This window comes from Equus przewalskii, chromosome 19 (assembly GCF_037783145.1).
Source record: "Equus przewalskii isolate Varuska chromosome 19, EquPr2, whole genome shotgun sequence".
In the NCBI taxonomy this organism is placed as follows: Eukaryota; Metazoa; Chordata; class Mammalia; order Perissodactyla; family Equidae; genus Equus; species Equus przewalskii.
The window spans coordinates 10,098,559-10,124,847 of record NC_091849.1 but is presented as its reverse complement, the minus strand read 5'-3'; the positions used below and the strand labels follow the sequence as shown (position 1 = coordinate 10,124,847).

General features: G+C 37.0%; 1 protein-coding gene across 1 annotated transcript in view; it reads left to right on the top strand.

Annotated features, from left to right (window-relative positions):
• The window catches only part of LOC103563474 (uncharacterized), a 308,328-nt gene that overhangs the window by 71,144 nt on the left and 210,895 nt on the right, over window positions 1-26,289 (top strand). The window contains exons 8-10 of the mRNA XM_070585104.1: window positions 6,446-6,522; window positions 9,198-9,318; window positions 11,270-11,503. Of these exons, the coding sequence (XP_070441205.1) occupies window positions 6,446-6,522; window positions 9,198-9,318; window positions 11,270-11,503 (432 nt within the window). The remainder of the gene's footprint in view (window positions 1-6,445; window positions 6,523-9,197; window positions 9,319-11,269; window positions 11,504-26,289) is intronic.

Below are 26,289 nucleotides of genomic sequence, written 5' to 3'. Positions count from 1 at the left end.
CTTAAGAGTTTTTGTCATAAATGAATGTTGGATCTTGTCAAATGCTTTCTCTGTATCTATTGAGATGATCATGTGATTTTTATTCTTCATTTTGTTAATGTGGTATGTCACATTGATTGATTTGTGGATGTTGAACCATCTCTGGATCCCTGGCATAAAACCATTTGATCATAGTATATGATCCTTTTAAGGCATTGTTGCATTTGTTTTGCTAATATTTTGTTGAGAATTTTTGCATCTATGTTCATCAGCAATATTGGCTTGTAATTTTCCTTTTTTCTGTTGACCTTGTCTAGTTTTGATGCTAGGGTAATGTTGGTTTGTAAAATGGGATAGGAAGCACCCTGTCTTCTTTAATTTTTTGGAAGTGTTTGAGAAGAATAGGTATTAAGCCTTCTTTGAATGTTTGGTGGAGTTCACCAGAGAAGCCATCTGGTCCTAGACTTTTATTTTTTGCAAGGTTTTTGATTAGTGTTTCAATCTCTTTACTTGTGATTCATCTATTCAGTCTCTATTTCTTCTTGACTCAGTTTTGGGGGATTGTATAGTTCTAGGAATTTATCCATTTCTTCTAGGTTATCCAATTTATTGTTGTATAGCTTTTCATAGTATTCTTTTATAACCCTTTGTATTTCTGTGGTATCTTTTGTAATTTTTCCTCTTTCACTTCTGATTTTATTTGAAGCTTCTCTCTTTTTTTCTTAGTGAGTCTGGCTAAGGGTTTGTCAATTTAATTTTGTTTTCTTTTCAATGAACCAGCTCTTAGTTTCATTTATCCTTTCTGTTGATTTTTTAGTTTCTATTTCATTTATTTCTGCTCCTCCTACTAACTTTGTGCTTTGTGTGTTCTTTTTCTACTTCTTTTAGGTATAGTGTTAGATTTTTTTTGAGATTTTTCTTGATTGTTGAGGTAGGCCTGTATTGCTGTAAACTTCCCTCTTAGTACCACTTTTGTTGCATCCCATAAGTTTTGGTATGTTATGTTTTCATTTTCAGTTATCTTCAGGTATTTTTGATTTTGTCTCTTGATTTCTTCATTGACTCAATAGTTATTCAGTGGCATGTTGTTTAGTCTCCACATTATTTGTGACTTTTCCAGCATTATTCTTGTTTTTGACTTCTAGTTTCATATTACTGTGGTCTGAAAAGATGCTTGATATGATTTCAATCTTCTTAGATTTATTGAGGCTTTTTTTTTGTTTCTCAACATATGGTCTACCTTTGAGAATGTTCTGTGTGCACTTGAGAAGAAGGTGTATTCTGCTGCTTTTGGATGGAATGTTCTATATATATCTATTAAGTCTATCTTATCTACTGTTTCATTTAAGGCCACTGTTTCCTGTTAACTTTCTTTCTGCATGATCTGTCCATTGATATAAGCGGGGTGTTAAAGTCCCCTACTATTATTGTTTGCTGTCAATTTCTCCCTTTAGGTCTGTTAACAGTTTCTTTATTTACTTTGGCTCTCCTATGTTAGGCGTATATATATTAATAAGCTGTATTTCATCTCGATGGAATGGCTCTTTTATCGTTATATAATGTCCATCTTTGTCTCTTGTTACGTTGTCTGTCTTGAAGTCTGTTTTGTCTGATACATTTTAGCTACACCCGCTTTCTTTTGGTTGCAATTTGCTCGACGTATCATCCTCCTTCCTTTCACCTGAGCCTATGTTTTTCTTTAGAGTGGAAATGAGTTTCTTGGAGGCAGCATATTGTTGGGTCTTGTTTTTTTAATCCATTCAGCTGCTCTATATCTTTTGACTGGTGAATTCAATTATTTTACATTTGGAGTGGTTATTGATATATGAGGGCTTAATGCTGCCATTTTGTCTTCTGTTCCCTGGTTTTTCTATATTTGCTTCTTTTTCCTTGTATTTCTGTCTGCCATTTCAATACGGTGGTTTTCTGAAAGGGAAAACTCATTCTTATAAGGGCCTGGTTTGTGACTCTCATTAGCTTTGAGCAGAAGGTAGTATAGAATGAAAAGGAAAATTAAAGGTAGCTTTCATTGTTTTATGATAAAAACTTGAACATGACCTTCACTTCTATATTTAGAGATCAGAGATATTTTTGGTTTTGTTTCTTTTTTGAGATTTTGATGTTTTCTGTCTTTTTAAGCAGTGGATATAAAAGTTAAAATGACAAAATACCATTGTAGCCAATATGTGGCAGATATTTCACATCACAGTGTGTCAAGCCTCTCAAGGATGAACTAGAGAAAGAGAAAGAATTTGGGGAGCTTTTTCATTGACCATAGTGTATCTTCATTCCTTACTCTGATATTTGAGAAGTGTAATATGGAGTTTGAAGTACCTGAATGTTTTTATGGATTTCATCTGGAAAGATTAAACTGTTTAAGTTTTTCTAAGGTATTATGGCATATTATTCTTTATCTTGGTGCCTATCAGGTTAATTCTTCAATCTAAGTAAACTTATGAATGCTATATTTAAAGTGAATTGTTCTAATAATATTGTGCCTTTCAAAAGGTAATTATAGTCTTATCTATGATTTCAGACTTTGAATTTTTATTTCAATAATGTATTTATATTTTTAGTCATTATAATAGAGTTATTAATTCTATTATAGAATCAAGAATACATGCATATTCTCGATATATATGTTTATGATTAACGTGTTAAAGTTGCTGGTACCTGTGTATGTAAACATGTGCAATTTTTTGGAAAACGGAGAAAATTAAAATAGTTAAATCACCAGAGAGAGAATTTCTACATGGAAATGTAGAAGACCATACATTTTCATGCAAGATTTTACATAAATATACTACTTATACTGCTTGGCATGGCTCATGTAAATTTTTAGCTTTTAAAAGAAAATTGAAGAATTGACACTGAATTCAAAGGCAATTTTAATATTACTCTTTTGATATTCACAGAGATTTTGTAGATTTGATATATATAATTCCAGTGTAGAGATGATTTCCTAAATAGACTTACGTTATTGTTATTTCTAAATACATAACTGCAGTTTGGCAATGATTTCCCATGTGGTATTTTTGCCTACTAACCATGGTTTTTGAACAAAGAGAGTTGGTTCAAATCATCTAATATATTATCATACAATATATAACTCAGAATTCATTAGTGTAGGGATTAGAAACATGTACTATGGAGGCCAACTCTCTAGGCTTGATCTAAACTCATCTTTACTCAGTTTCATTACTTGTAAAATAAGGATAATAGCAATATCTACCTGAAATAGTTAATGTGAGGATTCAGTGGATTGTTACATATAAAGTCCTTAGATTAGTGTCTAATGCATTATAGATACTCAACAAATATTAGCTAAAATTGAATTATGTCCTTCATTTCTTCCCTCTTCCCTATACAAGCCACTACTGCAGGCAAAGAGAGTTTGAATAATAGCATCGAAGTAAAGAATTCAATAGTAGCTAGAATGAAAAATAGGCATCTACCCAGTGTACAGAATCAAATTGGTTCTTTGTTGACTTTTATTACATGTCAAAAAAGAGAGTTAAGGAGCCAGAAATAGATTTCAAGGGTTTATAGATATTTATGGAAAATCTAGCAGCATTTGGAGTGATTATCCTGTGTTGTTTTTTTGAAGATAGAAGCATCTAGAACAATTTTGCCCTCTTTGTGTCATTTTTTCATGCTTCTGTTGGAAAAGGTGTTCCAGGCTGGGGAAATCTAAAGAGATAATTTCGGGAAGTTAATATTCAAATTCTTTGTTTAGATGTTAGATGAATAAGTAGAACATTACTATCTTAAATGTTTTCATCAATAATATTTACTGACAATTTTTGCCAAATTGTTCCCTGTGTCATTCCCAGTTATAACAAACCCTCACATATTCAGACTAATAGGATATGATAGAAAGTCTAGACTGCAAAATATTTTGAAATAAATTTTATACAAAAAAAGAGATATGACTAAAGCTTTATGAAATAATTGTTACAGAATAAAGTTTATGATAGAATCTTCTTTGATAAAGTGATAAATCTTAATTAATTCACTATTAATAAATAATTAATGCTTCAGTGCTTGAGAGGATTTGAGAATAGTTGAGTCTATGAGGGAATCCATTCTCTTTGCAAGCCATACTTTCTCTGATTGTTTTTGGAAAATAGTTGGTACAAAGGAAAATTTCATAAGACTTAATAGGGTTTTACTGTTTAGCCCTGTCTATTCACTTCCGAAGGAACGTATACACCCATTGATCTAAGCCTTAATTGTTTTCACAAGGAAATCAATTACGAACTAGTCATAGAAAACATATGGGGTCAAGTGGGTGAAAAAAACTGTCACCCTTGAATGTAACTGCTAAGAAGGCATTGTGACTATGTGAAGGACCAGTTACATGGGTTAAGAATTGAGGTTTGGAACCAGAGCGAGCCAGCTCTGGTCTCCACCACACACTGAAACCTTTTGGCTTCTGATTCTTAGAAACAAACATTTGTTATTTTCAGCTGCTGAGTTTGGGGATAATTTGTTATGGAGCAATAGATAACTAATACAGATTTTGGTACTGGAAGTGAAATACTGATGTAAAAAAACTTAAAATATGACAGTGGCATTGAAACCGTGTAATGGATTTTGAGGAGAGTATTAGTGAAGGCTAAGGACCTTGAAAAAGATGTTACTAGAAACCTCACGAGGTTTGAGAAGGATGTGAATGAAGGTATAGGAAACTGAGGAACATCTCATTGGAAACTGGGCAAAAGGAGATCTTTATTGTGAAGTGTCAGAGAGTTTAGCAACGTTGTTGCCTGTAGTTATATGGAAAGCAGAAAAGGTACCTAATGAAAGGATTGGTCCACCTAAAGAGATTTTGAACCAGAGGATTATTGGATGCTGCCTGGTTTCTTCTTGCTGTTTATTGTAAAATGTGTGGAGAAAGAGATAAACTAAAGGAAGGATTGTTAAACAAAATGAATCATGACTCGACGGTTTTGAAAATTCTCAGCCTGCCAAGATGACAGACAGCGCAAATGAAGAAATGGCTTCTGAGCAAAGAACGAATGCCAGGAAAATATGATTCAAGGATGAAACCAAGAGTGTGACTGTCAAATCTTTTGTTAAGGCTTCAGAAATGTCACAGGTGATGCCTCAGAATACTGTTCACTCAGAGCAAAGGCATTCCGAAGAGATTAAGGATGTGCTCCACTGTTCCTCTGAATTGACCAACTGGGTTTGTTTTTAGGGGACTTAAGGTCATTATCCTAATCCTGTCAGTGCAAACCTGTGGTACAGAAGATCTGCTCTTGAAGAGATTTGGGGGTTTGGTTTTTGTCTAATGAAGTGAACTCCACTAAGATTCACAGAAGAAATGCAAGGTTTTAAATGGAATTATATAAGCAGAAAAATCACCTACTTGGACTAAAAGGGGCAGAGAGAGAGCAGAATAAAAAGGGCCCTATAGATTCCCAAATTCTCCTGGCAGGAAGAAGGCTGAGAAAACTGTTTAGCTGCAAGCATGTGCTACCTTTCATGAAACAAGGAAGAAAGATCTAGAGGGTGGAACCACGAGTCCAGAGGACAGAGCTGAGAGCCATGGAGAATCATTTTCAGACCTTGAGACTTAATCAAGGAACTGCCAACATTTGCTTATCTTGATTTCATAATTGCTATGGACTCATGATCCTGGTCTCCTGTTATTCCCACCTTTGTATAGTTCCCTCCTACACTGTACCAGAGTTAACCTGTGTCACCAATAGCGTACAGCAAAAGTGATGCTATGTCATTTCCAAGATTAGCTTATAAGGGACTGCAGTTTTCATCTTGAGTTTGTTCTTTCTCTCATATTCTCTCTTCATTCACCTTCACTGAATATATTGATCTTTGCCTATATGATACCCTTTTGGAACATCTGGAGGAGTATTATTAATAAGGTTACCATACCTTATAGTTTGTATGGGATACTCCTGGGTCATGCCTGTTCTTCTAGAATAATTGTTTCCCCTCTTACTCCCCAAATGTCATGGATTGGAAGATAAATTCTATAACCACAATTATTATTAACATTTCTAGTGACCTACACATCCAGCCATATGTTCATTTACATTTTGTTAAACTGTACCATTATGTGGTATGGGTGCATGTGCATGTGTGCATTTGTGTGTGTGCACCTGTGTGTGTGTGAGAGAGAGAAAGACAGAGAGATAAATAGAGAGAAATAGAAAGAGACAAAGAAAACTGTGTTGGTATCCACTAAACATTTCTCCTCCCTTTTTTATGTTGTTTACTATTGTACCTATCTGACCAAGAACTCACTAAGCAGAGAGCGAAAAGTCAGATTCCGTAATAAGGTAGCTGCTAAAGTTTGAATTGCCATGTTCTTTTTTGTCTCCTGGAACCTAAACCTTTATGAGTAAGCATATCTCAGTCTTAGAAAAGCCAACTTTCACATAGATATTTCAAGTGTATTTTGAATCAATCTATTTCATTTCTGTCTTCTTTCATGCAGGATTTGAAATTTGAAGGGGAAGGACTCAGTCAATACATTCCTATGTCATGTTTGAAGACTGACAAAACATTTGAGAAGTATGTTCCATAATGGTAGCGTTAATGCATTTTATTTTATTTTGTTTGTTTTGCTGTAGATTAAATATAGGCCAATTATAGGTGACAGGCATGCCCTAGTTTGATTCACCCTAAGAGTCAGTTCTGTGGGACCCATGACTCCATTTGTTCTTGGGGATTTATCTGTGTCCTTTCATCCATATGTGACAGTTTGGGGATGGAGCACTATAGTTATGGTGGTATAGCTAGGACCCATGTCTTATTTATCTCTCAGAAAATATCCAAAGCCTTGGTCCAGTGTAGGAACTTTCGAGATTTGGATGTCGTTGTTCCTCCATTCCAGTGTAGGAGCGGCAGTAGTATAATAATACCTTGTTGGATTATTTTAAGGGTTATTTATATATTAAATACATAAATATAATGTTTTGAAAAGAGTGCCTTGAGCATGCTAAGCACTAATAAATACTAGTTAATACTGTATATCAATTGTTCTCAACAGGCATCAATTTTGCCCCCAGGGGACATCTGGCAATGTCTGGAGACATTTTGATTGTCATGACCGGGACTAGGGAGAGGTTTGCTAATGGCATCTAGGGAGAAGAGGCCAAGAATCTTGCTAAACATTCTACCATGCACAGGCAGGCCCCTACAACAAAGAATTATGTGGTTCAAATGTCAGCAGGGAAGAGGCTCAGAAACCCTGCGGTACATCAGTGCTGTTACTCATCACTGTTTTATTTAACTAATAATCCTACTACAGTGAAAACAGCATATCAGCTGGAGTGGGACCTATCTCTCTGAGAAGACTATTCCTTGCCTGAGAGAATAGGATTATGCATTGCTGAGGTGTCATTTCGACACTCAAGGTGGAGATCAATGAGTTGTAGGATAGCATGGCTCCCATGCCCAAGGTTTTTAGTGGTAGGACTTCAGACCAGGAAAATGGCTTGGGAGGTCTACGAGACATTATATGCAGGAGAGTTAATTACAGGCTAACTTACAAAAGTGAAAATTGGAACTAACCTAAATATTCAACAATAAATGATTATTTAAATTATGGTAGAACATTAGAAATAAAGCCTAGTTCATTACTAAAAAATTAGGCTACAGAAAAAAATTTAATCTCATGGAGAATGCCCATAATATACGAAGTGGAAAATACAGGTTACAAAATAATATTTACAATAGCAGCCTCAGTTTCTGAAGAAAAAATTATGTCTAGCTACCCAATTGTGAAGAATAGACAATATTTTACCAGTGTTTGTCTCTGGGCTGTGGACTAATGCGTGGCTTTTGGGGGGACTTTTGATATAATTAAATTTTATATAATGCACAAACATAAACATATATTTGTATAATCACGAAATTAATAAGTGCTGTATACAAAGGGAAAAAAGAGTGATAATATGCCACAGGGCCTAATTCAAAAGTGAGCTGATGACCAGGCTGGCTCCTGGTCTAGGGGACGACTGTTCCAAGAGAACACAGAAAGCTGGACTGAGCTCTAGGTCCCTGCTGTCACCTGAAAGCTGGGTTTTAACCTTTTGATGTGCATTGTGTTCCTTTTTAATTAAGGATGATATTTTTAGAAAACTTTTAATTACAAAGAACTGAGATTGCAACCAAGGACCTTGTTTTGTTTTTTTCCACCTTAGGATGATAATCATGAATTAAGTGTCTAATTATTTAGATTAAGTTTTTAGGATAGTCCATGAGTGCCTCACAATTTTTGCCAAAGGAACAAAGAGAGAAACTGAGGAAAGCATTTCACTGTGGTTAACGTAACATGTTTGATGTTTACTAATGAAATCTGTTTACCTTCATAACTGTATAATAAGGCCATTAAAGACAATAGATACAGTAGTTTAAAAGTAATAAAATTTACAACAAAGTGTATTTAATTTGAAATTGAATTGCCGGCAAATGGGTGTCCTAATGAACCCTTGTGTCAAATGTAGCTCTAACCAAATTAAGGGGAATCATTTCTATCACAGGAGACTAAATCGGCTGTGAGATCCAAAAAGGCCATTCCTCTGGTGGGGGTACAGTCATTGTCACAGATGGCCCCGTTGGTGGAATTAAGCTTAAGTCAGGAGACGTGAAATACAAGATCCTTCTTAATTCAAATGAATTTGGGAAAGCAGGCAAACACAGTTAAAAAGCTAAAAAAAGAAAAAAAAGGAGTCAATAAAGAAGAACCTCAAATAAAGTCAGTAAATGTTAACACAAGGAAAAAACCCTGGGGAACATTTTGAGGATAGAAATAAGTCTTGATCTCTGGCCATTGCATTAAAAAAGAAAAAGTTTATGTCATCTCAGTTATTCATTTATTTAAATAATTTTTCCCCAGAGTTTCTCTAGCAGTTTATAAGATTGAAGGGGTAGGGTAGAAAATGAAGTGGCAACAAGTCTGATCAAATATTTGATCTTCTCGAAATTTCTGAAACAAGAGACATTTTAATTGTTGGGAGATCCGTAGCGAATACACTGAGTCTTATATTTTACAGGGTCACATTTCAAAAGCTACTCACCTCCCGACTTTAATCAACAGCAGTATCTGTGTGTGGTGTTTATCTTGTTCCCAGTTAATCTGAGAAAATGTTTAAGGAGAACATCAAATTGTGTGGTGGTTCCAAAGGCAAATCTTTTCATTATACCCCATGTCAATTTCTCTTTCTTTTCTTTCACCTCTGCAGAGCTCCCCATCGACCATTAATTGCTGACCTAAATGTTTGTGAAGAAGACAGCGTAGCCAAGCTCTGTACCCTCACAGAAGGAACTCATGAATCAAAGAAAGCAGCAGGACCACGCTGGAAGGTGGGGCTCTTGCAACTTTTTTCCTCTGATGCAAAATGTTAAATGGTGAGATCTGTTTTATCGACTCTGTTTCCTGTTGTGCTTTTCTCCTGTAGGACCCTTTAGAGAAACGTATTTTTAGCAGGTCTTAATAAATATTTTTGAGGAGATTTCTGTGCTCAAATAGAATGGCTAAAACTCTCAACTGTGAAGCCTTTGGAATTCCTCAAAACTGTGTCGTGGTACCAGGCTGAGTTCTCCTAGACAATGAGGCAGCCCTGCCCCCATGCAAATGAGACAAGCCTTGAGATTTGATGAATCTTCTATCTGCTTTTCCTACTCATCTGACACTCGCTTTGAGGAAGGTTGTAAATGCAAGAGAGATTGTGGTATAATTCCTCAGACTGGCATTTCTGCCCCCTAGTCACCATTCGATTATCTTCCAAATTGCTGTGTTTCAGAGAGATAAAGATTTTTTATGGCTTGCTGACTTGAAACAACCACAAGAGCCGGCAAAGAGATGGCTAAGCGGCCGTGCATAGTAATTCCATTGGTAAATGACAAAATCTTTGTTTGTATGACATTTCCCAAATTACTACAGAAGATGAATCTAAAATACAAAATGTCACATTTGGCATGCAAAACTATCACAATATATTTCCGTATGAAATTCATAGAGGCGTTTAATTTAGAATGTGTTTAATAACTCAGTCTGCCTGCACTGGTAATCCTGCCTTGAGGTTTAAAGAGATTGTCTTATTTATTCACTTGGTGTTAATTTTTAAAATATTTTTGGAAACCAAAATGTTAAGGTTAAGTCTTTATTGTTAATTAAGATTTTCTAATTAAGCCAAAAATAATTCTTATTCTGATTAGTTTTTAAGTATGACTTGTATGAAAAAACAAAAGAAGTTTAGCAACTTTCGCTGTTTATTTAACTGTGATTTCCAGAAGCACGCTATCTATATGGAAATATATATTATCTCTCACACAAAAAACTCTAGGCAGATTAAAAAGTGTTTACCGTTGGCTGCGGATTAACGAGTGGTGCTACTAACACGGGTAGCTAAGAGAGTAACCTCCTTCTGAACATGACATTATTTTTCTTAAAGTACAATGGAATAGAGAATTCTTCGAGGTCAAATTATTCTGAAGACTATTAGGGACTTGTGAGTATAAAAAACATGACTTAATGACATTGGAGTTATTAATAATCCCAGTTTAATTTTTGTTTAATCAGAAACAATAGTCCATTAAAAATCTTATCAATTTGTATAAACTTTTTGGCACTTATTAAAAGTGAAAATGGCCTATTTCTCTTGCTGTAGGTAAGCAATGAAATTCAAATGTCCTGTAAAATATTCCTGAGTCGTGGTTTTCAGTTACATGCAATTTACACTAAGTTTTAGGTTGAAGCACATACCCATGCTAGCCCCCCTTTATCTCTTGACTCTGATTTGAAGCTTAGGAGGCAAGTTGACCTCATCTTTAAATCGAATAAAAGGATTCGATCAGGTGTCAGTCTGACCTGTTCTGCATTCATCTGTGTGGCGTAAGGTCTGTGATTAGTGTTAGAGGTAAGGGCTGTCACCATTCAAACTCTGAGTTTGAAGCTTACTGCCATGTTCAGCCATCCCAGATATCTTAAGAGACATGCTGTGTGGTTTTTAGAAGTGTTGGTTTCCCGTTAATTCTATCTTATTGTAATAGATGAATGGTTTCTGATGTCACAGATCATTAACATACCATGCTTAAAAATCGGCTAAACTTGCCCTCACATAATCGACAAGCTTGCCTTTTGACCCCCTAATTATAGATCATGTGTCCTCCTCTGTTATCATTGCTAATACCTGACAATTACAGATTGAGTAAAAATGATTGTCTACTTTCCCTCGCCCCGAGAAGCGCATTGTGGCTAATTATGTGGTTGTGCCCAGTTCCTGGGTAATTCAAGAACCCATCTTTTCTTTAGGTTGAGCAGTCTCAGTCACCTCAGCCTCTTCAAATGCAGATGAAATGCATAAGGGGCCTCAAGAACAAGGCTCCCCAAGGCGCCTACCTCCTCCAAGTGTCCCTGCTTGAGAGACCGGGAGGCTCCGTCTTGCAGTGGGGGCAAATGGAGCAGCTGAAGACCAGAACACACCCGGTGAGGCATGATGGAAACTTTTATGACATGGGGCTGTATTTCCATGAGAGTCTTTATGTGGTAAGCTGTCCTTTTTGCACACATATCACCTTTTAATTAGCCTTTCGCTCTCCTTACCTATCCATCTTTTCATCTCTATTCGTGTAGGTTTATATAATAGACTTTGTGTAGTAAGCGTAAAGGATTTCATTCATTGATTTATCCATTCATTCAGTAAATACACAATTAGCACCCACTATGCACCCAGCACTGTGTGGTGGATCATAAACGGACTCAAGTCCTGTGTAAAATGGAAATGCCATCCTTGGTTATCAAGAACATATATTATGGACTCTTGGTATCGTTCTTTACCTTTTCAGAATTTACATGCCAGGAGATCATTGACATGTGTATTTTGTATGTAACACAATTATATGTGTGTAGGCAGCTGGGGGCACTGATCTTAGGTTAGAACCAAGCTTTAGGTAAGAAGAGAAATTGGAGGGACTGTTCAGAAAATATATTATGGGTGAGGGGAATGTGTTTACTATGCAAAAAGATTCTAGAGGAGACAGTGGGGAGGTGGGGAGCAGTGGGTAAGATTAAAGACTGATCCTGGGCGCAGAGATGAGAAGCAGTGGTCAGAGATCAAGTTACCTGTGGAAGCAAAGAGGGAAAGCTCAGCTTTCGCTGGGACATAGCACTGGACAGATTGTGTCTCCCAGGGAACTCCAGCCCAAAGAAGAGAGAAAGGGGACCAGACTAGTCCCAGAACATTTATCGCATGCTGGTCATTGGATGCCAGGCGTGCGCACAGATTGTTCACAAATACAGAATTGCCTTTTATGCTATCAATTTGAATGAGCAAAGCAAACATTGTAAGAGTCATTGTAAGAGGCAAGAGTCATGTAAGAGTCAACTCAGTATCACAGAGTGATATTTAAGAAAACAATAATTTTTTTCTAAAATAGGAGTATGCTTTCTTTCCCCATTTCCCCTTAGGTCTTGTGTTAAAAGGTATCCTTTTTGGGGCCGGCCCTGTGGCCGAGTGGTTGGGTTTGCACGCTCCGCTTCGGCGGCCCAGGGTTTCCTCCGTTCGAATCCTGGGTGCGGACGTGGCACCACTCATCATGCTATGCTGAGGCGGCATCCCACATGCCACAACTAGAAGGACCCACAACTAAAGATATACGACTATGCACCGGGGAGCTTTGGGGAAAAAGAGGAAAAATAAAATCTTAAAAAAAAAAAAGGTATCCTTTGAATTAATTTTAGTGTGTGATATTTCATTAAGGGTAGTAATATATTATTCACATGAATGCAGTCTTCAGATAATGTATTGCATTTATTCTGGCTACTGAATGACCAACTGAAAAAGTTAAAATGGAAAGTGTAGCTATAAAAATGAGCAATTTTTTAAAGTAGATGTATAAACTGCAAACCTAGGATGCCGCTACTTACATCCAATATGTGAGAAGAAAACAGATATTCAACCTCCATTTTTGCTGCCTTTACTTTTAGATATCTAATACTTTTTGAGGACAGTGGCTGTTTCTTTGTTTTCGTTTTTCTTTTTTTTCACTGAGGAACAACTCCCTAGTGAATTTTAAGAAATGGAAAAAATCTGTGTTTGTTAAAGCCACACCATCGAATAGCAAGCACAAAGTCCCAGATGACCTCTCCATTGTTTGGAAGCTCATAGGGGCTCAAAACAAAGGTAAAAAAGAGCCTATTGTTGGGAGCCATGTTCTAAACAGACAGTTAGTGGAGGTCGCAGCTTAACCCTAAGCTGTATTCACTGCCAGCTGCAGACATGGTTTGGAGAACTGGTAGTGAGGGTGACAGCGGTGACACGAGAAGTCTCTTTGAAACAGAGACTTAACTCTTCCTGGGAAAGAATTCTTAAGGGAAAAGGGGTTCTCAGCTGACAAGATTCACTGAGGAATCGAGCCTCAGTTGGCTCGTCTGTGCAATGGGATAATAATAGCTGCCTACCAGAGGCATCGTAGGAAATGACTGAGATAATACTCATGGAAATACATAATGCCAAGGCCTGGTAAGAATTCAGAAGCGTCTTCCATTATTACTCTTATAATTATTCTGTCTTTTTGATAGTGAAGCTCATAAATTCTTACCCAGTGGACTTTCATTTTAATGAATATGAGAGATGCTTATATTTCAGATAACTTCTGAATTAACCTTTGCTTGAGAACAATGTAGGTTAACAATGTGTTTCTCTAATGAGTGATCCCAAAGGCCTTGTGAAGAAGTGCGGGATGCATGTGTGGCATTAGTCCAGGGTGGCTACAGAGAGGACTTTTCTCCTGGGGGACCCCATTCCTCTACAGGACCAGACTTTGAGGACAGGTACCAAGGAGGCAGCAGGCCTGCTTCAACCCCTGAGCTGAGGTCTTGGTTCTCACCATTTACGTCAGTGAAATTTCAGCAACGTAGTGCTAGCTAAGATTTCAGTTAACAATTTTAAAAAGGGTCCAATCAGTACCTAATAAGCAATTGCATTCTTTTGGACATTTTAATTAAGTACCTAAAACTTGAGGCATGAATCTAGGCTACAAAAAATGTCATGCAAAGAGCTTGCTTTTTAGAGCCAGCTGCATAAATACAGTTATGCATCGTTTAATGATATTTCAGTCAATGACTGAAATATGGGACTGCATATATCGTGGTGGCCCCATAAGCCTAGGTATGCAGTAAACTGTACTATCTAGGTTTGTGGAAGTGCACTCTATGTTATTCACACAACGAACTGCCTAATGATGCATTTCTCACATGTCCCAGTCGTTAGGCCACGAATTACTGTAACTGTATTAGTTGAAAGGTGAGATATAGTGTTTTTATTATTGTTGTTGTTGGTTTAGATGCCCATCCTGGCTCCCCCCATCTGAGTGTGAATTCTGAGTGTACAAGCCACATCATTGCTACATTTGCTTTGAACATCTTCCATGCGTGCTGTTGAATGATCCTACAACAGACAAATACAAATGCCAGATCAAATGCCAGGAGGGATCAGAGAATGAAGAGGTGCATCAAGGACGTCACCAGGGAGAGCAGACAAAACCACCAGGAGACTGAGATTGCAAAAATGTTCACAGTGTTAAGCAGTGTATCAGGTCTGTAGGGAAAGCAGAGGCTGGCTTTTCCTCCAACAGTAAAATGCATTCTTCGCTTCCTGCCAAATAGAACAAAAAATGTCTTGAACTAGTTGAAATAACAACCCCAAATTTCCTTCCCCTGTGTCAGAAGCAAACAAACAAAAAATAATTACCTCCTGCCACAGTCAAGGAAAATTTACTCTTTAACAGCCTGACAAAATGTCACTGAATTACATCCATCCCTTGGTATCACCTAGCAAAATCCTGGATCCCCAAAGAAATACACTAGGCTATTTCACATTCAGTGTATGTAAGAAAAGCACAAAATTCGGGACAAAAACAAGAAAAGCACCAAACCCTCCAGAACTTGACAGGAAAGAGAAGTCATTTGAGGCTGTTTGATTTCAGAATTAAAATGTTCTTGCTCAAAGTCCCGTTCATTCCATTGGGCTCTACCCAATAACATCAGATTTTTTCTCTAACCACACAATTCTGCCTGCCAGTCACTCTGCTAGCAGTTTGTGGGAGATTGACAGTTAAAACAGTAAGTGTCAAGAAATGTAATTTTTAATAATAGGAATACAGACATAAGTGTGCATTGCATGTATAATTGATATAGGGACATTTAAGATATATACTCCACTTCTTTTTAAATATAAGTCTAACGTAGGTTCATCTCTGTTCTTAATTGATGATTAGGAGAAATTGGCTCCATATGGCTGGTCGTTTGAGAGGGCAGGGCATCTTACAAATGCTAAATGGGAAGAGATGGTCATCTATGACTAGGCAGAAAGAAGGGCCAGGGACAGCATTGCCCAAATGAAAAGGCAAGTCCTAATTATAGGAGAAGCACCCAGTCTGCTGAGGAAACGTCTTCATGATATGCCTGTAAGGTTGTTTTGCTAATGGATCTTGGAATGAAGGCACAGTGTTATAGCATCAAGGGTGGCTTATCTTTGGCTTCAAGCTGGGCCAGGTGGCAAACACTTAAGGCTTAAGTTGAAAAAGGTTGTTTATAGGTGTTTGAGGAGGCTCCTGGGCTCCTGAGGGAGGCAGCAGATATACAGGTAAGCCCAAAGGTATCACTCCAGACAACCCCAGTACCACTTCTGGATACTACCACTTGGATTTTGTCCTAAATAATTCCACATCTTTACTGGTTTTCCAGTATTGTAAGGAGGAGGTGGTCAGATAAGACGAGGTAACTGGTGAGTCTGAGCTGCCATCCCTTCATGTAAATCTGGTAATAACAACTTCCTTATTTCAGTGACTTTAAGAATTGTATTAAATTAAATTATGGACTTCAAGCTTAAGCTCATTAATTTTGAGTATCTGGCTTGAAGATTTTGGATAATTCCTTGGTAGAGACTTTTTGGACCTACTTGTCTTTCAATGTTTATACTGGAAATATTTCAAGTAGAAAACATTGCCTTCTTTGTTGATCATATTCATTAACAGCAAATAGGCGAGGATCTTTGGGAAGAAATGTACCCCTAAATATACCTTTCGACTTTCGGTTTTGACAAGATGTTAAGACCAGTTAGATGTTCAGATTATCTTAGTCTACTGTCCTGCCAGAATTAGGAGTCAAAGGCATATTTTGTTTTCAGATTATGTTCTATAAACATCTGGAAATTCTAGATGAAAAATGAGCAAAAGGCTTTTGGGTGCATTGATAAATACTCAAAAAAGAAAGAAATGTCCTTGAGTACCAGAAATGAAGAGGAAATTCAAAATCAGACAGGGAAGTGGATAAACTGGGGCTGTGGCTGCCTAGGAGAGGGGAGAAGAGATTGTCAATCTTGTTGATCTAAAGTTCTGGATTCCAATGATCATTCAGGAGATGAGGCCTTGGGCCCGTTAGGTATGGTGTGTTGCAAAAAAGTCTCGTAAATCTAGGATATTCAAGGATTAGTCTAAAAGGGATAGCCTAGACAGAAAATCTGCCCACCGATAGAGGGAAATAACAAGAAATTCTCTTTCTGTATCTAAGCCCTGCTTAAAATTTTGTTTCTCCTGATAATCTAGCAATAGAATTCCTATAAAGGAAAAAGTGTAGTACTTGAAATGAAAAATTCAAAAGATATATTTTTATACAGATTAGATCCACTGAACAGAGAACTAATGAGCTGGAAGCCAGATCTGAGGACATCTGCTAGACTGTAACACCAAGAGATGAAGAGGTGGACAGGTGAATTGACTTGAAAAGATGTAGAACAGAAGGGTTGACACACATCTTGTAAAATTTCCAGAAGCAGAGAACAGAGAGAAAGAGGGAATAAATGCTACATGAGGAGTAATAGCTATTAATTTCCCAGACTTGCTAGAAAACAAGATCTCAGATTAAAAGAGCAGAAGTTCTGAGCAAGACAAAGTAAAATCAATCCACATCTGTGCACACTGTAGTGAAACTGGGAACAGCAATAGGAGAGGACTGAACAACATATTCAAAATTTTGGAAAAGAAAATTTAAAAAGATGCTCACCTAATGTATCATTCAAGAGTTGGGGCATGGATGCCCCAAATGAATAGAAACATTTTTGATTAAGAATATTGTATTAGTTTCCTAAAGCTATCCTAATAAAGTAGCACAAACTTGGTGGGTTAAAATAAAGAAATGTATTGTCTCACAGTTCTGGAGTCCAGAAGTCTGAAGTCAATATGTTTGCAGGGCCATGCTCTCTCTGAAGATGCTAGAAAAGAACCGTTCAGTGACTCTGTCCTAGTTTCTGTCTTCTCATGGCATTCTCCTTGTATGTTTTCACGTTGTCTTTCTTCCCTCTGTATGTGTTTGTCTCCCTGTCCAAATTTCCCCTTTTATATGGACATCAGTCATATTGGGTTAGAGTCCACCCTGATAACCTCATCCTTAACCTGGTTAAATCTACAAAGATCCTATTTCCAAATCAGACTACGTGCTGAAGTACTGGAGATTAGAATGTCAAAATATCTTCTTTTGGGGAACACAATTCAACCCATAATAAATATACCCTTCACAGAACCTTGCTAAAAGGACTAACAAAGCATCTCTTCCAAGAGCAAGGAAGAATGCAGGAACTAAAGACATCTTGTGTTATTCTTTTGAAACGTCTATAGTAGAAATGTTTTATAATTTTACAAAACAAACAGTATGCTTTTTCTGTTCAATTTTAATAAAATGTTAGGAAATTAAGAGTGTTTGAATAGTACAAGGAAGACTAAATGATCATATAATTTGTATAATTAAATGATTATTCCTCCAAATAATTAACTCAATAAAAACTCAAGTTAAATCAAGGGTTGGGGCTGGAGCATCTCTACTTTCACAAGACGTGTACGCTGCAGTGTGGAAACCATTCATGTATGTGTGGAAATCCATGTTGTTTACAGTTATAAAGATGAACAGTTACAGAAGACATTACTATAAGAAAACATTAAATTAGGAAAATATTATTATAGGAAAATTGGATGCATCCTTCAGAAGTTTGGTGAAAGATTTTACTCTTTCTTCAGTTGTACTTGTTTTATAACACATTCATGTGGATAAAGAAAGATGGCATTTTTAGAGCTATTTAGAAGATTGAAAGAAAAAATGTATTAAAGTACTTTTTAAAAACATAAAATTACAAATTAAGAATTAGGACGACTACTGTCTTATAACTGTCTTGCATGATCATCCTTTTGGAGTGACATTTTAAAATATCATTGAACTTTGGCTGTGGTATTTGAGGTGAAAGAAACTTCTGTTAACTGTTAGAACTGCTATGCTTACAATTTTCATTTTCACTGGGTACAAGAATTGGTCAACTTTAAAAAAGGATGCAAATAATAAGTTAAAGAAGCAAAACCAGCAAAATTCAGGCAAAGAACATTGATTAATGAATTTTAAAAAAATTCTGAAAGGTCATGTGCTCAAGTTGGGCCAAGCCTCAGGCAGATCTGACAAACATGAGCGGGCCCTCTGTGTGCAGCAGGTAACCCATGCTGACTCCAAATTTGCTGACATTACAGGGTTATTATTTCTGGAAGGATGTAGCATTCTGGAACAATTTCTCTAATAATTCCATTAAGACCATGGTTTCCTTCAATTTAGGCTTACATATTTCATTTTTCTCGTTACCCTAGCCCACAAAGAAAATAAAACCATGTCTTGGATTGAGCTTTTGTGTCACCAAAGGAAAAAAAAGCACTTGATTTTGATGGTACTTAACCCCATTTTATTTGATAAGTACATCTATCTTTTGGATCATGTGTCCGTGTGTGAATGATGAAATTTTATGAATCCTAGTTTAAAGGTGAAAAATGACTTGCCTTACACTAAATTGTGGTAATCTTGAGGATTCTTTAAGGAAGAGGTCAAACGCTTGCCACCATTTCATTGGGTAGCACTTAAAACACCTTCTACAGCAAAGAAGCCACAGGGAAAGGGATGTCGAGGAGCAGAATGTGATGACGCTGGCTCCCGGGTGACAGAATCACAGTGAGCAGGCATTTAGCAGTCTCTTACTTTCAAGAAGATCTGCTCTTTACTAATTTGTGACTGGACAAGGCTTTTTCTTTTGACAGAAAAATAAAATACATTTTAATTACTAATAAAATCCTTTGGATATAACAGAAAGTTCCTTATTGTATATCTAAATATGAAGAGTAAATACTGGAGGCCAAGACATGGTAGGATGGTGGTTAAGTGTGTGCTCTTCACCTTCATTTGAATTCTGGTTCCAAAATCTACTTAACAAAGTGACTCAGAGTCATTACCCCATCTCCCTGGGCCTCTGTTGTCTCAACCACAAAGTAGTCATCACAAGAGGTTCTATCTCGTTGGTCTTATTATTTTCCCACCAAGAGGGCTGTGGTCCAGAGTGAATGTTACAGTGCAGCTCAATGCCTGACACATTGCAAACACTAAAATATTTTTTAACTAAGAACAAACCAGTTTTAAAAAGTAAAAGATAAACAAAACCCAAATATACTTCTTAAATGAAGTTTTTGTTAACTAAAGTATATCGTGACTATTTCTCTTTGTAACACTTCCGTGATTATATTGTTTGAAAGGAAAAATGGGCAATGGTGGACCATATTTCTATTTTTAAATCTTAAGTCTTTCCTTTCTAAAACCAGTGTTTTTAGAACAAGGTAGAGTTTGATGCTTTCACCAATATTATGACATTGAACCTCAGAAGAAATAAGTGAGGTAGATGAATTTTGGAGAAATAATGCAACTTGTCCAAGATCATTGCTTATTAGGGCGATGCTGGGAAAAAAATCCTTACCATATAGCTTTGGATACTCAACTTTCGCTTTCTAATTCCAAAAAAGACTTTCCACTTTCCACTATCCCAGGGCCATCATCAATGTTCCCATGGTCATCATTAACTAAAATGATCTTTCTGCCATGTCACTTCATCACTTCCCTTTTACAACCATTGGTGACTCCCCATTGCTCTTAGGATAAATCATTTTCCTGACCATGGATTCAAAGATCCAAGTAATGTAGCTTCAGCTTCCTTCCACAGTCTTTACCCTCATCAGAGCCAACCTCCCACTACGTACCCAACCACCCTTTCAGCTTGAGTTATCCTCAAGTTTCATATATCCTCCAAGTTCTGGTGTGTCACCAGGCATTTGTCCCCCATATTAGCTCGTACTTATCCTTCAAATTCCAAACTCACCATTTTGCTGTTGTGTATATACATTAATTAGCTCCAACAAGATTTCAGGTGTTTGAGGGCAGAAGGGCATAGCATATTTCTTGGTGTGTCTTTTGGAGCATATAATGCTTGTAAATAGTAGGTATTCAATAGCTGCTTCTAAAATAAAAAAGAAAAGAAAAACTATAGTTATAGGGGAACAGCAAGTTTAGTGTAAATTCAGTTTACCAAAAGTGAGTACCAGAAAATCTTAAGATAATCTTAAGAGCCAAATCTTGGTGCCAGTAGTCTCTAAAATAGAAATAGGTCTGATGGAGAAGAAACAAATCAATTCAGAGAAAGAGACATTATTCTAATATTACTTATAAATGGAAAACCCGTCACTGGTAATGAATAAGAAAATAAGTATCAATATTTTATGGTTTTACAACTTCATGTTTATTTGGTCTCTTCTCCCCTCTTTATTCTACAAAAACAACATTTTAGGTAAACATTTTCTAAAGAGAGAAGTAAGCTCATAAACTCACTTCCTTGGGGCGTGAGCAAACTCAGCAAAGCTCATTCAAATGGGAAAGCGGGTGAAAACCCTCTGTGTCCCTTTTGAGAATTTCCAGAGTACTTACACATGCCTGGGACCTCCTGGAATACACCTGTTCCGTGTTAACTGCAACCTTGATTATTTTAAAGACCAAGCAAAAATTTCTCCAGATGATTTTTGATATTTCCAAGTGAAAATACTTGTACTGGCCTTTCTGATTATAGAAGACAACAATGAGCTCTTTATTAAGAAAATCAGAGAATTAAAAAAATATATATATAAAAGGTCTAGTTCTCAACAAGCATGTATTCCTGTTCTGGGAACACATTAACTGCATTCACACTGACCTTCCTTTTATTGTTCATTGCCATCTAACCTAGGTTAGTTAAATTATTCATTCACTGTGCAAATGAGAAGTAAGTTTAATAAATAAGTAAGCACTTCAAACTTAGGAAAAAATACATGTAATAGAAGAGTCCAAAAAATATGAAAACTTGGCAAGTAGCATTCTTGAATTCACGTTAGCTTGCTTGAATTTTTGGAAGTCTTTCATGCTTGGTGTTTATTCAGATGGAAGTTGCTGGATTAGTCAAAGGTCACTGCAAGGTACATGGCTGAATAGATTAATTTCATTTGTATTGCATGATATATTTTGTATATTTTGTTCATTCATTCAGTCACCAACAACCTGCTGTGGTAGATTGAAGATGGCTGTAAATTCTTTGCTACTCCTCCCACTGAAGAGTGAGGTCTGTTTCCTCTCCTTGAATCTGATGGAGGAGGACTCTGTGACTACTTGACCAAGAGAATATGATGGAAGTGTTGCTGTGTCAGTTTCTGGGTTTAAGTTCAGGCTTTAAAAGACTAGCAGATTCCACTTCCCGTCTCACTGGAAACCTTGCTATTAGAGTGCTGAGTTGCCATGTAAAAAATTCAGCTCCTCTGCTGAAGAGACCAGAAGGTGAGGCTCTGTGACTACAGAAGAGAGAGAATCTGAGCTGAGTCTACCCTTCCATTTGTCCTTTCCAAAGTGCAGGGTATCTGAGTGAATCCTTCTTGGACCCTCCAGTTCAGTGCAGCCGCCAGCCTAACAGAACCAAGTAGCCCCAGCTGTTGCCAAGTGGAGTAGATGAGTCACTCTGTGGACTTACTTATCCACATAATTGGGAGATAGAGTAAAATGTTGTTTCAAGCCACTAAGTTTCAGACTAGTTTGTTATGCAGCTGTAGATAACTGAAGAACTTGTTTAGCCCATCTTATGACCAAGTCCTATATCAAAGGCTGGAGCAATAGTCAGGGCCTTCTCCTTAAATTGCTTGGGTGGCTTTTGTTAATTGAACTTTGTATGCTTAAAGGAAAGAAATTAGTTTATTTTTAGATTTATATTTGGATCACCCAAAAGCCTTTTGGGTCTTGTGTGAAATGGCTTGACCTTTAGTTATGCTATGTGTACATAAAAAGGTAGAAGTGAGAGATGGAAGTGTATAGATTGGGGGCTGTTATGGACCGAATTTTACGCCCCCATCACCAAATTCATATGCTGAAGTCCTAAGTCCTAGTACCTCAGATTGTGACTGTATTTAGAGATAGGGTCTTTAAAGAGGTAATTAAGTTAAAATGAGGTCATTTGAGTGGGCCCTAATCCAATATGACTGGTGACCCTATAAGAAGAGGAGATTAGGACACAGACACTACAGAGGGAAGACTATGTGAAAACAAAAGGAGACCAGCCAAGGAGGGCGGCCTCAGAAGAAACCAGCTCTGCTGCCACCCTGATCTTGGACTTCCAGACTCCAGAGGAAATAAATGTCTGCTGTGGAAGCCGCCCAATCTGTGGTGCTTTGTTATGGCGGCCATATCAGACTTATACAGGGGCTCCTGAAGAACTGGTCACAATGAGTTGTCCTTTTTTTCCAGGGGCAAAGAAGACGCAACAGTAGGTTCAACCTTCTAGCATTCAGTCTGTAAATTTGACATCATCAAATTAAGGTCTGACTCCCCTATTCTTGTAGGGTAGTCGCATTATGTGTAGATGGTTTTGGTTAATTGTAGGGTGCACATAGGCACCTCGGAAGCTCCAGAGAAAACCTTACTTACACTCTCTGTACTATGAGACTATTTTATAGATCTATAGAATTTTAAGAAGTATATCAACCAGTTAATATTTATACATCAGTGTGGCAAGGTATCATTATTATAGTAGTAGATGGGCACCATTTTTGTTTTACTGGAGGGAAATCCAATATGAATAAAATAGCAACTTTTCAAACATGACATTTAATCCATGCATGTAAATCAAACTGAGAATCTATTATTCATTATTAAAAGGGTGGCATATTTTTATTACACTGAGAATGAAACACAAATACTGTGAAAAATTTAGTGCCTTTTCTTGAAATTTTAAGACACTTATCATACAATCATCTAACTGGTACTGGCACTCATTTTAAAATATAGCCACGAAATTAATGAGTTTGAAGTTTTATGCCTGAAAAAAGGATGCTCAATTTCAGTGAAATAGGCAAATTTATTTTTTATTTAAAGCTTCCTAAATGCTTAAGATGGCAAAGTACTTTAGTAATGTTCTGAGTCCAATATGTATATGAAGAATATAGTTCATATTCTTGTCATTATTCGTCATGGCCACAGTGTTCTTCCCTGAAGTGCCTCCTGAAAAGTGCATATATCAGAAACTGATTAAAATGACCTAAAGCATTAATTCTTAAAATATGATGAACCCAACATTTCGCAAGAGGTTATTTTCTGTGTGACATTTATTATCAAAGAATTGGAATGATTTTAATAACTCATAGGAAGGAGTGGTCCTAGGAAAGCTAGAGCTTGGTTGCTTTTATTGATTATTGATTATTACCATTAATAGCGAATAGTCCTGGAGCATATTATATCATATGGCCTTAGAAAGTTTTCCCTTATATCAGTTGGGGGATGGCGCTTTTTTGCCAGCTCTTCAAAGGGTCACTTCTGCTGGTCAAGAGGTCCCCCAGACTTGTGAGAGTCTTTATTACAAATGACTTTTCCCAAGTGGTGTGGGAAGTCACTGGGCATTCTGCTCTCAGCAGTGGTCTGGTTTTTCTACCTACTAAAATTCAACACTTTAGGAAACTTATTTAACCTCCTTGGCCTCAGTTCCTCATCTGTAAAATGGGAATCTAATGCCTAGTTCATATGGACTTTGTGAGCATGAAACAATGTGATGTATAGATTGCTTAGCATAACGATTTGCATGTAGGAAATAACTAATAGCTGTAATTATTTTTACCATTATAATAATAATCTTCCAGCTAGAATGGTCTCCCTGCTTTCCTCACTATGTTAGGTTTCTCCAGCCCTTCAGAACATCCCTTCAAGAAGTATTAGTTAATCCATCCTTGATTCTCCCCTTTAAGAAAACTCAGTTTCCACTAAATTTATTTGATGCTATTTTCCCTCTTCCCCTTCCTACTGGGTGACTTGAAGGGTTCAAGACCATCAGTGCAGAAAGTCACTTTACTACTGTGTCACATATTCTCTGGAAGAGAGGAAGAGTCAATTGTATTCAGTGCCTGCAGTGTGCTAATTTCATCACTATGGGCTTAACATACATTGTCAGTGCAAACTTCACACAAACCAATCCATTGCTAAACCCACTTTTCAGATTCAAGAAACTGAGGTTTTAGAGATGAAGACTTGCCCAGGTGTTTAATGCTGAGATTCAGGGGGCCAGCCCTGTGGCTGAGTGGTTAAGTTTGAGCCCTCTGCTTTGGCAGCCCAAGGTTCGCAGGTTTGGATCCTGGGCATGGACCTATGCACTGCTCATCAAGCCATGCTGTGGCAGCATCTCACATAGAATAACTAGAATGGCTTACAATTAGGATAAACAACTATGTACCGGGGCTTTGTGAAGAAAAAAAAGAGGAAGATTGGCAACAGATGTTAGCTCAGGGTCAATCTTCTTCACCAAAAAGCATACCTAGAAATAAAACCCTGAGGTTCAAAATCAGATGTGAACCCCACAGTCCAAACACTGAAGTTCACAACCTATCCTAAAGGAAGCAGTCAGAACTGATGTATTGATCTTCCATATCTGCAAATTACTCTTCAATTCCTATAATTTTTTCTTCGTATTTTTACCAGGTTTGTCTCTATTTCTAAAGCCAAATCCCTCTCTCTTTTCAGCCTCTCTCTCTTGTTCTTGGAAAGGACAACATCTGTGTCATCTGTATCTGTATCATCCTAAATTTGGGAATGAACCTGTTATAGTACATGGCATTGGCAGGTGGACACTTAATCTTATGAATATTTGGCAGCACTAGAATGTTAGCCTCTTGAAAGTAGAAACTTGGGTCTATTTTATTCACTGCTGTGTCTCTAGCACCTAGAAATGTGATGTCTCAATAATAGTATAATGAAACATGAATGATAATTGAATAAATGAAGAATAATACATTTTTCAAACGAATGAGCAAATCTAAAAATTCCAAAGAGTCACATTGCAGTCTTCAAACAGACAACTGCTGATGACCTTTTAGTTGAAAATTTTTTCAGCTTTTTAAAATTTTTGGTGTTTTATGTAGATTCACATTATTTTATTGGAAATGATTTCAAAATGCCATAAATCCATCCTTGTCCTTTATGTCTATTCTCTACCTCTGTTCACATATGATGTATTCAGAGTTAAGAATGCCCTAGTTACAAAAAACTACTGTTCTTGTTCATTTTGCATACAATTTAACAATCAAATCATTTTGAATTCTCTAAAGAGGAGGAACTTGCTTCTATATTTGAACTCACTCACATTCAGAGGGAATATTTCGACATCTATACAAAATGCTTTACAATTACTTGTAAGGCATTAATTCTCATATGAACACCAAGTGAAGTCAAGAAAGGCTGAGTAGGGTAAAGAATTTCTCTGAGGTCACATGGCCTGTTAATTGCAAAGAACAAGGCTAGCTATCTTTTCCTATCCATCTGCCTCCTACATACACCAAGCAGTGGTCAATGTCTTTGAACTTATGGGGCTCTCAAAGTTGTGGTGGCAGGAAAAGGATTTATGTTCAAATAAAACGATCACTAAACTCAAGGACCAATAAAGGTCAATCTAGTAAACTGCAAATCAGATCACGGCAAGTCTCTGCTTAAGATCTCCCCGTGGCTCTCCATTGCATTTAGAATTAAATCCAAATTTCTTACCTGGGCCTTCAAACCTTTTGTGATCTGGCCTTCACTCTGCTCTCTAATTTTAATTTATACTAGTTTTCTGCTTGTGTATTTCATTCCAGTCTCACTTTCTGTTCTCTGAACACGCCAAGCTCATTCTTGCTGCAGGGCCACTCAATTAGTTGTGGCTTTCTGCCTGGTAGAGTTCCTCCTCAAACTTTGATACAGCTGGTCCCAGGTTAAGTGTTCCTTCCTTAGACAAGATTCTCTCAGCAGAACATCCTCACCTCTGGCTATTTTCTAGGACATCACTATTTTATTTCCGTTAGTTCAACATCAGTAGAGATAAATTAGAGCATTTATCACTGTTGATATTTTCTTATTTGTTTATTGCTTATCCCCTTCCCTATCAGATTATAGCTCGA